This window comes from Natrix helvetica (assembly GCF_964273705.1).
Source record: "Natrix helvetica genome assembly, chromosome: 3".
In the NCBI taxonomy this organism is placed as follows: Eukaryota; Metazoa; Chordata; class Lepidosauria; order Squamata; family Natricidae; genus Natrix; species Natrix helvetica.
The window spans coordinates 125105115-125118509 of record NC_138549.1 but is presented as its reverse complement, the minus strand read 5'-3'; the positions used below and the strand labels follow the sequence as shown (position 1 = coordinate 125118509).

Below are 13395 nucleotides of genomic sequence, written 5' to 3'. Positions count from 1 at the left end.
ACTTGTGGTTATGGGGGATTTCAACTTGCCGTCGACGGGGGAAGCATCCGAGGTAGCTCGGGAGTTCATGGCTTCCATGACAGCCATGGACCTGACCCAATTAATTCAGGGCCCCACACACGAAGGTGGCCACACACTGGACCTTGTTTTTGTATCTGAGCAGTGGACGAGTGATCTGGGAATAGGGGATTTAGTTATTACTCCCCTGTCATGGTCAGATCACTCATCTCTCCGGCTGGACTTCCCTGGTGCTACCCCCCACCGTGAGGAGGCGGAACCAGACTGTCCAAGTTGGTACCGCCCCAGGCACCTGATGGAACCGGATAGGTTCCAGACGGAGCTTGGGCCATTCCCTGTAGCCCTGACCCGCTCTCGGTCGGAGGACCTAGTGGCCGCCTGGAATAGGGCGGCGGCTGGGGCCTTGGACCGGGTTGCGCCTTTGCGGCCTCTCCTACGGCAGCGACCCACCCGGGCTCCTTGGTTCACCGAGGACCTGAGGGTGATGAAGCGCCATAGGAGACGCCTAGAGAGCAGGTGGAGGTCCTCACGCTCCGAATCTGATCGAACACAGGTAAGAGCCTATTTACGGACCTACCTTGTGGCATTAAGAGCGGCCAAACGCAGACACTGCGCCGCTCTTATTGCGTCCGCCGATAACCGCCCTGCCGCCCTGTTTCGGGTAACCCGCTCCCTCTTATCACAGAGGACGCGGGAAGCCCCTTTGCAGGGCAGAGCAGAGGAGTTTGGAGAATATCTGCAGGACAAAGTCGCTCAGATCCGGAGCGGATGGGCCCCCTTCAGTGGACCAGAGGAGCCGTCAACAGTGAGTCTTGTGAGTCCACTCTGGGAGGAGTTTGATTCTGTTGCCCCCGAGGATTTGGACAGGTTGCGTGGACGGCTGCGACCCACCACATGTTTAAAGGACCCGTGTCCCTCCTGGCTGGTACTGGTATCCTGGGAAGTGACACGAGGCTGGCTCCTGGGCCTGGTGAACGCCTCGTTGGGCGAGGGGTCCTTACCAACCGCCTTGAAAGAGGCGGTGGTGAGGCCCTTACTCAAGAAGCCTTCCCTTGACCCGATGGAGCTAGCTAATTATCGTCCAGTCTCCAACCTTCCCTTTCTAGCGAAGGTTGTAGAGAATGTGGTGGCACAGCAGTTTCCGCAACACCTTGACGAATCCGAATATCTAGACCCACGCCAGTCCGGCTTCCGACCCGGGCACAGCACGGAGACGGCCTTGGTCGCGTTGGTTGATGATCTCTGGAGGGCCAGAGATAGGGGTTGTTCCTCTATCCTGGTCCTATTAGACCTGTCAGCGGCTTTTGATACCATCGACCATGGTATCTTATTGCGCCGGCTGGAGGGGATGGGAGTTGGAGGCACCGTTTTGCGGTGGTTCGACTCCTACCTCTCCGACCGGACGCAATGTGTGTTGGCAGGGGGGCAGAGGTCGACCCTGAAGCCACTCACTTGTGGGGTGCCACAGGGTCGGTCCTCTCGCCCCTTCTGTTCAACGCATATGTGAAGCCACTGGGGGAGATCATCCGTGGTTTTGGGGTTGAGTATCATCTGTACGCTGATGATACTCAGCTGTACATTTCCACCCCAAACCACCCCAACGAGGCTGTCGAAATGATGTCCCGGTGTTTGGAAGCTGTCGGGGTCTGGATGGGGGACAACAGACTCAAGCTCAACCCCTCCAAGACTGAGTGGCTGTGGTTACCGGCACCTCGGTTCAGCCAGCTGACACCATCGCTGGCCATAGGGGGCGAGCAATTGCCTCCTGTGGAACGGGCGCGCAATTTGGGCGTCCTCCTAGATGCCCGGCTGTCGATGGACGACCATGTGGCAGCCGTGGCAAGGGGGGCGTTCCACCAGGTTCGCCTGGTGCGCCAATTGCGCCCCCTACTGGACCGGGATGCCCTACGCACGGTCACTCATGCGCTGGTGACGTCTCGTCTGGACTACTGCAATGCTCTCTACATGGGGCTTCCCCTGGGACGCGCCCGGAGACTACAGCTAGTCCAGAACGCAGCCGCGCGGGCCATCATGGGGAGTACTAGGTACTCCCACATAACACCTCTCCTGCGCGAGCTGCACTGGCTGCTTGTGGTTTTTCGGGTGCGTTTCAAGGTGTTGATCACCATCTTTAAAGCGCTCCATGGCACAGGACCTAGCTACCTGCGGGATCGCATCCTGCCGCACACATCCCTGCGACCAATCCGCTCTCACAGGGAGGGACTTCTCCTGGTGCCGTCCACCAAGCAATGCCAACGGGCGGCGCCTAGGAGTAGAGCCTTCTCTGTGATGGGCCCAATCCTCTGGAATGACCTCCCCCCCGACATCAGAACTACCACCGACTTCCGCTCCTTCCGACAAAAGCTAAAGACTCACCTGTTTCGATTAGCCGGCTTGGCACACTCATAGTTTTATTTTACCTCCTGGCAGATATTTTTAATTGGAATTTCTGGGGAACTATTTTAAATTTAATTCTTTGGGGTATTTTTAGGGGTCGTTTTTTAAATATTGTATTTTAAATGCTTTACTTGAATGTACAGTTTTTATAACCTCCTACATTTAAGCATTTAATTATTTAAATATTTAAATATTTAAGTATTTGTTTATTTATGTACTCTTTTTATGTATTCCATTGACTGTACATCGCCCCGAGTCCCTTTTGGGAGAGGGGGCGGTCTAGAAATATGAATAAAAGTAAAGTAATAGTAATGGTGATTACTACAATTTGATGGCTTTAAAAGATTATTGGATAAATTCATAGTGGACAGGTCTGGTAATGACTGTGACATTGACAATTATTTATGTGAATTTCAGAATAACCAGCTTGATTATTATGTTGTCAGCCATATAAGGTTCTGTTAAAGAACATTATATTTATTCCTTTGATCTTAAAATGAACTTTATAAATATATTGTGCATAATGCACATTAGGAATTTTAATAATAATAATAATAATAATAATAATAATAATAATAATAATAATAATAATAATAATAATAATAATAATAAATATTTATTTCTTAGCCGCACCCTCTCCCGAAGGACTTGGGGCGGCGTACAACGAAACATATGAAATAAATATGTGGACAAAACAAACATATAACAAAGACATATACCGAGACATACACAAGGAGGAGGTCGGCTGACAAATAAAACAATTAAAATACAGTATTTAAAAACCCCTAGATAATTAAATAATTATCCCCAGGAAAGAATGTTCTAAAGAATATTACATTAATTCATCCTGATAGTGGCATTCCATATCACTAGGATTTTGGCCATTTCATATCTTTGGACTTTGTTATTTCTGATAAGAATATTATCAATATTTTTATTGCATAATATTTAAAACATTTAATAAGTGTTCAATTGCCTTATAGCCATAGTAATAGTTTAAAATATTAGCCTTTGTGAATATTAAAAATAATATGGCTACATAAATAGCTGGCATGACAAGAAAAATAAAGGATATTTCTGGTTATTTATTTATTTATGAAAAATATTTGAGGTCGATATATTAGTAGTAATGTTATTCCTATTTAAATACCAGAGACTTTGGTTCTAGTGACCAGTTGCACAGAATCAACAAGAACAATTTGTTTTATGTTAGAACATGTTTCAAGTTCCTAAAAATGCAGAAATGTGATTTAGTCATATATTTTAATAAAACATGTTACAATTATAAATAGTATTCAGCATGATGTATATAAACATTATTAATAATAAAACATTCTCAGGCATGATATTAGTAAATAATTCCACATGGAATTTGAAGAGTAATTCTAAATATGGTATTTCGCCTGCTTTTACTTCAATATAAATATTTTAAGAAATATAAACTGCATGTAGAAGAAGCTTTACAAAATCATTCAGAATACTAGATTGCCACTATTCAGCCTATATCTTAATGCAAGAGCACAGACTCTCATTGAATGTTCCTTGATTGGTGGCAAGTATAGGAATTGAGAGATCACACAAGATACGCAAGAGACTTACTCTCTCACTAGTCTTTATCAAACACAATCTTGAAGTGGCCCTCAATGAAATGAAACACCCCTGATCTAGAATGATTTGTTTTCAATGTTTTTCTGATGTTATATAGCAGATATAGAAGAGCACAAAGGATAGGATGTACATCTAGCTATGGAAAACAACTCGCAAATAAGTGTTAATTTCATAATTAAATAAGTAGTAATTCTACAATTTAAATTGGGTATTTATCCAATTTACCATTCTGTGGCTGAAAATCTTCTTTTGTTTTTATAGGAATTTACAGGCAGCAATTGGAGCATACTATGATTTTGAAAGTCCAAACATCAATGTGCCCTCCATGTCCTTTGTAGAAGATGTGACTATAGGAGAAGGAGAATCCATCCCTCCAGATACCCAGTTTACAAAAACATGGAGGATAAAAAACACAGGTAATTTCTGAAGGTTTCTTCTCTATGTTTGTGTTGGTCTAGCTGTCTTATATTTTTTTCTGGAAATATAATGTTTTATTTGCTACAAGAACTAATCAATACCTCTGGACACTTGTACCTATTCCTAAGGTCTTTGGTTAGTGCTATCTTTTCTCAAATGAAAGGATGGGAGAAAGGGTGGCTAAATAATTCCTGTTGAAGTTGGAGGAAGCTTTCATCTTATACTTCAGTGGTGGGATACGACCGGTACGCCCCAGTAAGGGTGTACTGGTGCCTACTGGAGCACCAGGTACCGTTTCGGTATGGTGCTCTGGAGCGCCCACCTGCCTGCCCGCTCTCCCTACCTCTATTTGAGCCAATTGGGCATTTGCGCATGCGCATGGAGCGTACAGCGCCTGTACCAGTTGCACCGGGATCCGGAACACACCACTGTTATATTTGCAGATTTATTTATGTTGTGTTGTGTTGTCCTGTGCTGTGCTGTGCTGTACTGTACTATGTTATGTTCCTGTGGTTTTCTTGGCAAGATTTCAGAAGTGGTTTGCCATTGCTTCATTTCTAGCGCTATGAGAGAATAACTGGCCCAAGACCAGTCAGTTGGTTTTCTGTTTAAGATGGTACTAGAACTCACATTCTCCCAATTTTTAGCTTAAGGTCTTAGCACTACACTAAATTGGCTCTCAACATGTGCAGATAGACAGATATAAACAGACCTCATATTGTTAGAAAGGGAGAACATGCTTTGATTTATTGGGCTCTCTTTATCTTGGTTGGGGAGTTTTGTGAAGTACAGATCACATTTTAAATCATGTTTCTGCAGAAATAATGACAATTCAAATGGCACACAAACTTCAAAGAACGCTTAAAAATGCACATTTAAACGTATACATCTAACAGTCACCATGTTTACATAGGAAAGGCATAAGTTCCTGTGGAGGAGTACGTGACATTAATTATTATATAAGTTACATCATTGGCATAGTAATGTCATGAAACAAGACATTTGTATCGTTTCTAATAATGCCTATGTTGGATTGCTTTCATCCTTGAATTTGTATGTATGGAAGATGTATGTAGAAGGTTATGTTTTTTCTTACCATTATTCCTAATAGTCTTAAATTTATAATGATCTTCCATTAGGGTAAATGTGATATTGAATGGAGAATTCATTTCACTCTTCTCAGATAACTTAGACCTGTGATGGTGAACCTATGGCACCTGTGCCATAGGCGGCATGCGGAGCCATATCCGCCAGCATGCAAGCTGTCAGCTCCAGCGCACATGTGTGTGCTGGCCACCTGATTTTTTGCCTTCTGGAGGGCTGGGGGAGGCTGTTTTCATCCTCCCCAGGCCTAATGAAAGCCTCCGGAGCCTGGGGAGGGTGTAAAACAGGTTCAACGGTCCAACCGGCAGTTCGTTTCTGAACTTCTGGTTGGCCAATTGGACCCATTTTTTGCTCTCCCCAGCCTTCAGAAAAGCCTCTGGAGCCTAGGGAGGGCGAAAAACGGGCCCAATGGACCAACTGGAAGTTTGGAAATGATTCATTTCCAGCTTCTGGGGGCCCGGGGGAGGCTGTTTTCGCCCTCCTGAGGTTTCAGGAAAGCCTCCAGAATTTGGGGAGCACAAAAACTCCCCCTCTGCTTGGGGGGGAATCGTGCGCACATGCTACGGTGGGGGGGGTCACACAAACATGAGTGAGGGTTTCATGTGCAGGTAGGTGGGGTGCATTGCAATGTGGGTGTGGGCACTTGACCCGTGTTTACAAAAAGGTTTGCCATCACTGGCTTGGACTGACTACTTCCAATCTGAGGAACCCTTCCAATATGATAAATGTTACTTCCTCGCTGTTATTTTGACTTCCTTAAGCTTAGTTTCTCTTTGTTTTCTGAATTGAAAGTAGTAATGATTTTGTAATTCAGTAGCAAACTATCGAGAATGAGTCCAAATATATGTTATTATATTGCTACATGTGTTTTGAACAGTCACACATTCTGATGTTATGTCTACTTTGAGCCTTTGATTCCTTGATATTTATATTTTTTTCAATTACAAAAATATTTGGTTCAGAATTTTTCCTTTTCAAATTAAGTAAGGTATAGTTAATACTTTTGGATTGTATTTTCCTGCTGTTTTTTATTTTTTACGTTATAATGGAGAAAACTCTGAAAAAAGTCACAAACACTTTTAAAATACTAAGCTGGAATAACCTACACAACATATTAAAAAAATCCCCGGTGTTAACATTATGATGAAACTTTGAGAAGAGGTTAAATGAGATGAGATGTACTAGCCTTTAGGGATATGATTATCTGAGAAAAATTACATCTGATGCAAGAGAAATAACTGTGCTGACAGATATTGCAGTGACAGGATATAACTTGAACTGCTGAATCTATGTATCTATGAGCTTATTATATACATGAATGTTGTAGAAGACCATTGTATTACAAAATCTATCCAACTTTAAATAAAGTATATTGCTATCCTTAAATGATATACAATATTAACTTTATAGTAGCAGTTCTAAATTGACAATAATAAGTTGTCGCACCCTCATGACTGGACCTGATTTTATAACCATTTCTATCATGATTGTTGAATGAATCACATAAATGCGAACCCTTCTCCCAAATAGTTAGTTTTTCTGGAAATGAGCAAAACTCACTAGACGTTAGCAAAACAAATATTGCAAATTGGGGTCATGTGACCATGGGATGCTGCAACCAGTGGTAAATATGACTGGTTGCCAAGTGTCCAAAATGCAGTCATGTGACTGGGGGGGGGGATATTTGTGACATTTTTGAACAAACAGAAGTGCTTACTATCTGAGGCCATCATAACTCCAAACTGTTGTTAAATGACTGGTCTACAGTAAATGACTATGTGTTTCTCCAAACTCTGTAAGTTTTATTCTTTTGATATCTACATGTAAACATAATAAATTAAACTGGCTTATAGCAGGGGTGTAAAACTGGCAGCCCGCAGGCCAGATGTTTCATGTGCAGGCCACGCCCACCCCAGCTCCATGAAGGGAAAAACCATCATGATACTTCATGTGACAGCAACATGACACCATGAGTTTGACACCCACGGCTTATAGGAAAACAGATTCTGGGAAACCTAGGGAGGTAGTGTGTTTCTCTTCATTAAATATGTTTAAGAGAAAGTTGAACTGACAGATGGATTCTTTAAACTGAATTCCTGGTCTGAGCAAGAGATGGGTTGAATGACCCAAACAAACCTTTCTAACTATTGTAGGTGTGCAAATTATTTAGGCAGTATTGAATGCTTCATGTACAGATCGAAGCACATACACTTCATGCTAGTAATAGATGGATAACTCATTTTGCAGGATTGCATGTAATATACATACTTGAAACTTCCCAGAAATTTCTATAACTCAGAATTAGCCTTATTTTTGTGCCTAAATTATATTGCCAAAATAGGTTATTTGAAGATGTATTTTTCCACTAATCGAAGAAAGTTAATATCTTGATTTAGGATTCCTATACTGTATCTATCTTTTTTGTATTTTAAATCTACCCCAGTTATTTTGTATTATCAATAAGTTGAAGACCATTGGTATTGCATATGTTATTGAAACAAACCTTTACATGTATTACGGGTATTTTTACTTTAACAAACTATTCTTAATTTTCGTTTAAGAAGTATTTATTTTTAAGCTGTTGGGGTCAGATGGATATCATGTCAAGTTCAGTGGATACTACTGCTGTATTTATTTGTGAACTTGTCCCTTAAAAATATTTTGAATAACAAGAATGTTGACCCAAGGTTTTGCAAGCCTGGTCATTACAATAAGTAGTGTGTTACTTTTAATTAATTAACTGATTAAATGTAGTTAATTTTAGTTATGCACTTTTCATGTCAAAGAAGTCTTGTTTCTTGTGTCAGCAGTATTCTTTCTTTTTCAATATATTGGTATGTTTTTAATCAGTTTATAATAAGAATGTGGATCAGTCTTGTGTCAGAGGTACATTTCCATCATGAACAATGGAACTGTGCAAAATGATCAGTTATTAATTTTCCTTGATTATATAATGAAATGATGCACATATAATAGGAAATGTATAATCAGATGCTTATGCTTATATTTCATGATTGTACTGAATGACCAATGGTTTAATGCTACATTTGCTAATCATAGGGACAGAAGCATGGCCACCAGGAGTTTGTCTCAAGTATGTTGGGGGAGATCAGTTTGGCCATGTGAACATGGTGATGGTCCAATCGTTAGAACCCCAGGAGATTACAGATGTCAGCGTTCAGATGTGCAGTCCCAGTACTGCAGGAATGTATCAAGGACAGTGGCGGATGTGCACTGCTACAGGACTTTATTATGGAGGTTAGTACTATTTTCTCATTTATGATTTTTATTAACAGAGTTTGAAGATGTATTAGTGCTGCTAAGACTTCTGGCTCATTTCAAACTAATCTTTCCTATTAGCTACAGTCATGCTAAGTAAGAGATTGACATGTCAGAGTTAATATCCTTTTTTAACATATTGTGTCCTACTAAAATGGTCTACTTTTACTATGAAAATACATAGCTGAGTAATTACTTCACTCAACATCCCACAATTGGGATGTTGAGTGAAGCAATCATTAAGAAAACACCCACATGCTGACTTTGCTCAATGACTGCAATCCCATCTCTCCCAGTTGTGGTCATTAAGTAACTGCATGGGATGTTAAGTGAATGGTGCAAAAGAACTGCATCCTGAAGAAGGGCAGGTAGTTCCCCTTCATGTGCAGAAGGTACAGGAACAGAGCTCAGAGCTTTTATAGTATGTTTTAATTGTTTATTGTACACAGCCCAGTGTAATCATCTTTTAAATCCAAAGGTGCTTTTTCAAGAGGCAATTGGACTTTCTTGTTTTTCTCTGAAGAAAGCAACCCATTTTGATTCACATCCAAGAAGCTTCTTCAGCTTTGACTAGATGGTGGGGAATGGAAGGATTTATGCTCCTCGCAGATAGCTGGTCATTTGCATTCTTTTACTGGATCATTAAGGTCACCTGGAGGTTTATCTGTGCGTGGTCAGGGTCATCTGAGTAATGCAAATGGGTGTGGAGCCTTCTTGGAACTGTTGAAAGGACTGTGTTGTAGACTGGAAATAGATGATGTTGTATCCCTCCCCTTCTGTTGAGAGAAGGCTGTTCAGTTTTGACATAGATGGCCCCTTTAATTGACCCCTCTTTCAAACCAGCAGTTTTCCAGGGCGCTGCTCTGGAGAGTCCAAAGAAGGGTTAAACACAGCCAATCTGCCCAGAACTGAATTGAAACTTTAAGCCACGCCTCTGGTACTGACTCTCCTCAGATTTTTTCAATTCAGCTAGCCCAGTAGATGCACTTTAAGATTTTCTCCAGTTCTAAGATTGATTCCTTGGACTCTCCAGAGGAAGAATAATTTTTTAAAACAGTATATTTAAGGATTTTAGAGCAGGCTGGTGAGTTTTAAAATTAAGTTTGTTTTTTTCCCTTTTTAATTGGGTTTTTCTCACCCTTTCGGCTCTCCTGGAGTCCGGGGCTTTGCTCTGGCTCCTGGAAGCCGCAGGCAGCTGTTGGGGGAAGCGCGTGGGTCGGAGTGCCGACGCCAGCGCTGTTGGGGCACCCCTACTGGGGGCCGATTCCCACTGGAAGCCCTCCGTTGCAATTTGTGCTTCTAGCAAGTCAAATTGCTGCGTGGGCTTCCAGGGCAGCCATTTTGGCTTCTTCCCTCTTTAAAATTGGCGCGCAAAGCTCCGGTGAGTTCCGGCCGCCATTTTGGATTGCGCAACCTTCCGTTTCTACTTTTAAAAGTTTTTTTGCCGCAGCTGCCTGGTGCCTGGCTCTTTGCAGGAGCCGTGTGGAGTCAGACTTGCCCGGTGTGACCGGCGACCTGGGCCCCAATCCAAGCAAGGGATAGCGGCGTGGGATCGTGGCCTGCTGGGTCGCCTCCTTTACTCTCCTGCAGGCGCTGGGAGCCTGGGATTCTGCAGGCGCTGGGAGCCTGGGAGCTGGGATTCTGCTCGCGCCTAAGAAATTCCAAGCTACTTCAGGCCTTGCAGTTTCTCTGTCTCCTCAGGAGCATCGTGCTGCGGTGGGCTTTCTGGAGGTGGTGAGTGGTGGTTTCCCATCCCCCTACTGCCCCAACCAGTGATTGTTACCATGGCAGATCAGGCCCCTGAGACTTCTGAGGGTGTCTCTTCCAGAGCCCCTGTAAGACAGGCCGGGAAAGCTGCCAGGGAGGCCATTAGAGGGAGTAAGCCTTACTCCAGGCATGGCCCCAAGCAGGGCTCAGGCCTAGACAAAGATGCATTAAGGCGACAGAAGGCCTTAGAAAAACAGTTTTCCAAAGCCCAACAGCAGGCCCAATCTTCCCTTTCGGTGTCTCCTGGGGAGCCCTCCAGAGAAATTCCTCCAGCCCAGGGAGGCCCCATTTCTGATAGTGAAGAGGAAGGGGATTCCTTGGCCATGGCAACTTCTCCAGGCCATTCCATGGCTGATCAGGCTGATCTCTTTGCCTGTCCCTCTGATATGGAGGAGGGACCAGCTCCAATGGGGCCCTTAGCCCCTCAACAGCCGATCCCCGGGCCCATTCAAGGGGTTCGCCCCATTGAGGACCAAGGGCCTAACCTATCCACTGAAATGCAGGAAATAATTAACAGGGCCATTTCCCAGGGCATTGAGGCAGGCATGCGAAAAGGTGGCAAGCGCACTCGCAAGACCCACCATTTGCAACCCCAGGAGGATTCCAGAGAGATGACTCCTAGCCTTCCACCCCCGTCCCTGCATTCTTCAGTGGCCTCCGATGAGTCAGACTGGGAGGAGGAAGAGAATTTTCTTCCTAGGCAGGAAGCTGAATTCTCTGGGGATGAGGCAAGCCCCGCCAAAAAGCCGGCCTTTTCAGGCTTATTTAATTTGGATAATTTCAAAACCATTTTAGATAAGGCTAAGATCTCAACTCACATGGGGTCCACCCCCCCCCCCAGCTCAGGTGGTTGTAGACCCTGATGATCTATTTGGGGATCTCTTTGAGGAACCCATTTCGGTCCAGGAAATAGTTCCTGTACCCAAGATGTTCCTCAATTTAGTTCAAAGACAGTGGGCGCAGCCAGCTACCATGGCTACCCCCAGCAGCCATGACAAGAAGCTATATACGGTGGATGCCAGCCTGGAGGAGCTGCTCAAGCTCCCTCCTATCGATCCCCCTGTAGCGGCTCTTACCTCCTCTTCTGTGCTCCCTCCTGACCTGTTGGAGGGGCTCAAGGCTGAGGACAAGAGAACCGAAACTGCTTGTCACAAGACCCATCAGGCAGCTGCATGGGCCATTAAGTCCTCCACTTCAGCCTCCTTTTTCTCCAGGGCGGCTCTCCTGTGGCTGAGGCAGTTGTTGAGGAAGATACCTGCCAAGGACGTTAAAGTCAGGCAGGATATCAATAAGATCATGGCAGCCACAGAGTACACTGCTGATGCCACTCTGAATGCTGCTAAGTTGCCTCGCGTGCCCTAGCGTCTAATGTTACTTCCAGACGCCTCCTGTGGCTAGGCACTGGAATGTGGATATGCGCTCCAAATGGAAGCTTGTTACTGCCCCCTTTAAAGGGGACAAGCTGTTTGGTGAGGTCCTTGATCCAGTCCTTGTGGAAAACAAGGACAAAAAGAAAGTGATGCCATCAGTCACCAAAAAGCCTGATCGTAAAGGTCCTGGCTTTTACAGGAGGCAGGCCTTTCGGAACAATGAGCCCTCCACCAGCTCCGCCCCCTATCATCGGGCGTATCCCCAGCAGGGTGAGCGGTCTCAGGACCGTCAGTCCTTTCGAGACAGAGGTCGCCAGCAGCCCTTCTCCAAGCGGCCATTTCGGGGGGGCTCCGGCTCCCGACCCTTTAGGAGGTATAAATGACCATCACAGGTCAGCTCCCATAGGAGGGCGGTAGCAGTTGTTCCACGCCAAATGGGAGCAGACCACGTCGGACCAGTGGGTTCTTCAAACGGTCCGCATGGGTCTCACTTTAGAATTCTGGTCCCCCCCTCCCCGCCACTTCATCCGGTGTCCAGTTCCCTCAGGGTTAGTCAAAAGATCCCTCATGGAACAGGAGATAAGGCACCTCAAGGAGATCAGGGCCATAGAACCTGTCCCAGCAGACCAGGAAGGAAGAGGGTTTTACTCCATCCTGTTTCTGGTCCCCAAAAACTCAGGAGGGTGGAGGGGGATATTAGATCTAAAGAGGTTCAATCACCACGTGACATATCGCAGGTTCAAGATGCAGTCCCTCCAGTCCATCTTGGGGGCATCAGGCCAGGCGATATACTAACGTCCATAGACCTCAAAGAGGCCTACCTCCACATCCCTATCCGCAAAGCCCACCGCAAGTTCCTGAGGTTCTCTTACGCGGGCCTCCATTACCTCCGGGACCACGGGTTCACCATCAACCTGGAAAAAAGTCATCTCGTTCCCACGACCAGACTGAAGCATCTAGGGGCCGTCATCGACACCACCTCGGGCACGGTATCCCTGTCCCCGGAAAGGGTGGCCAGCCTTCGGGAGATGGTCGTTCAGGTGCAGCAGTCACGTCTAGTCAAGGTGGTTCAGCTCTCACAGCTCCTCGGCAAGATGATCTCGTGCCTGTCAATCGTGCCTTGGGCGAGACTTCACTCCCGTCCCCTTCAGTGGTTCCTGCTTCCATATCAAAGAACAAACGAAAGCAGCTCAACAAGACTGATTCCAGTTCCAGCAGAGGTACGTCGCTCTCTAAGTGGTGGTTGTCTCCGGCCCTGTTAAAGGGGTCGCCATTCAAGGAGCCAGTCAGGCTCACCATCACAACGGATGCCAGCCTGTTCGGTTGGGGGGCCCACTGCCACAACCAGCTCGCACAGGGCAGGTGGTCCCCTTCCGAAGCCGCTCACAGCATCAACTGGCTGGAGCTGAGGGCAGTCAGGCTTGCGCTGAAGCGC

General features: G+C 45.2%; 1 protein-coding gene across 2 annotated transcripts in view; it reads left to right on the top strand.

Moving 5' to 3' along the window:
• Window positions 1-13395, top strand: part of ILRUN (inflammation and lipid regulator with UBA-like and NBR1-like domains) — a 64653-nt gene that overhangs the window by 30038 nt on the left and 21220 nt on the right. For both annotated transcript variants that reach the window (XM_081946940.1, XM_081946939.1), the window contains exons 2-3: window positions 4285-4439; window positions 8605-8802. In XM_081946940.1, coding sequence (XP_081803066.1) covers window positions 4285-4439; window positions 8605-8802 — 353 coding nt within the window. The remainder of the gene's footprint in view (window positions 1-4284; window positions 4440-8604; window positions 8803-13395) is intronic.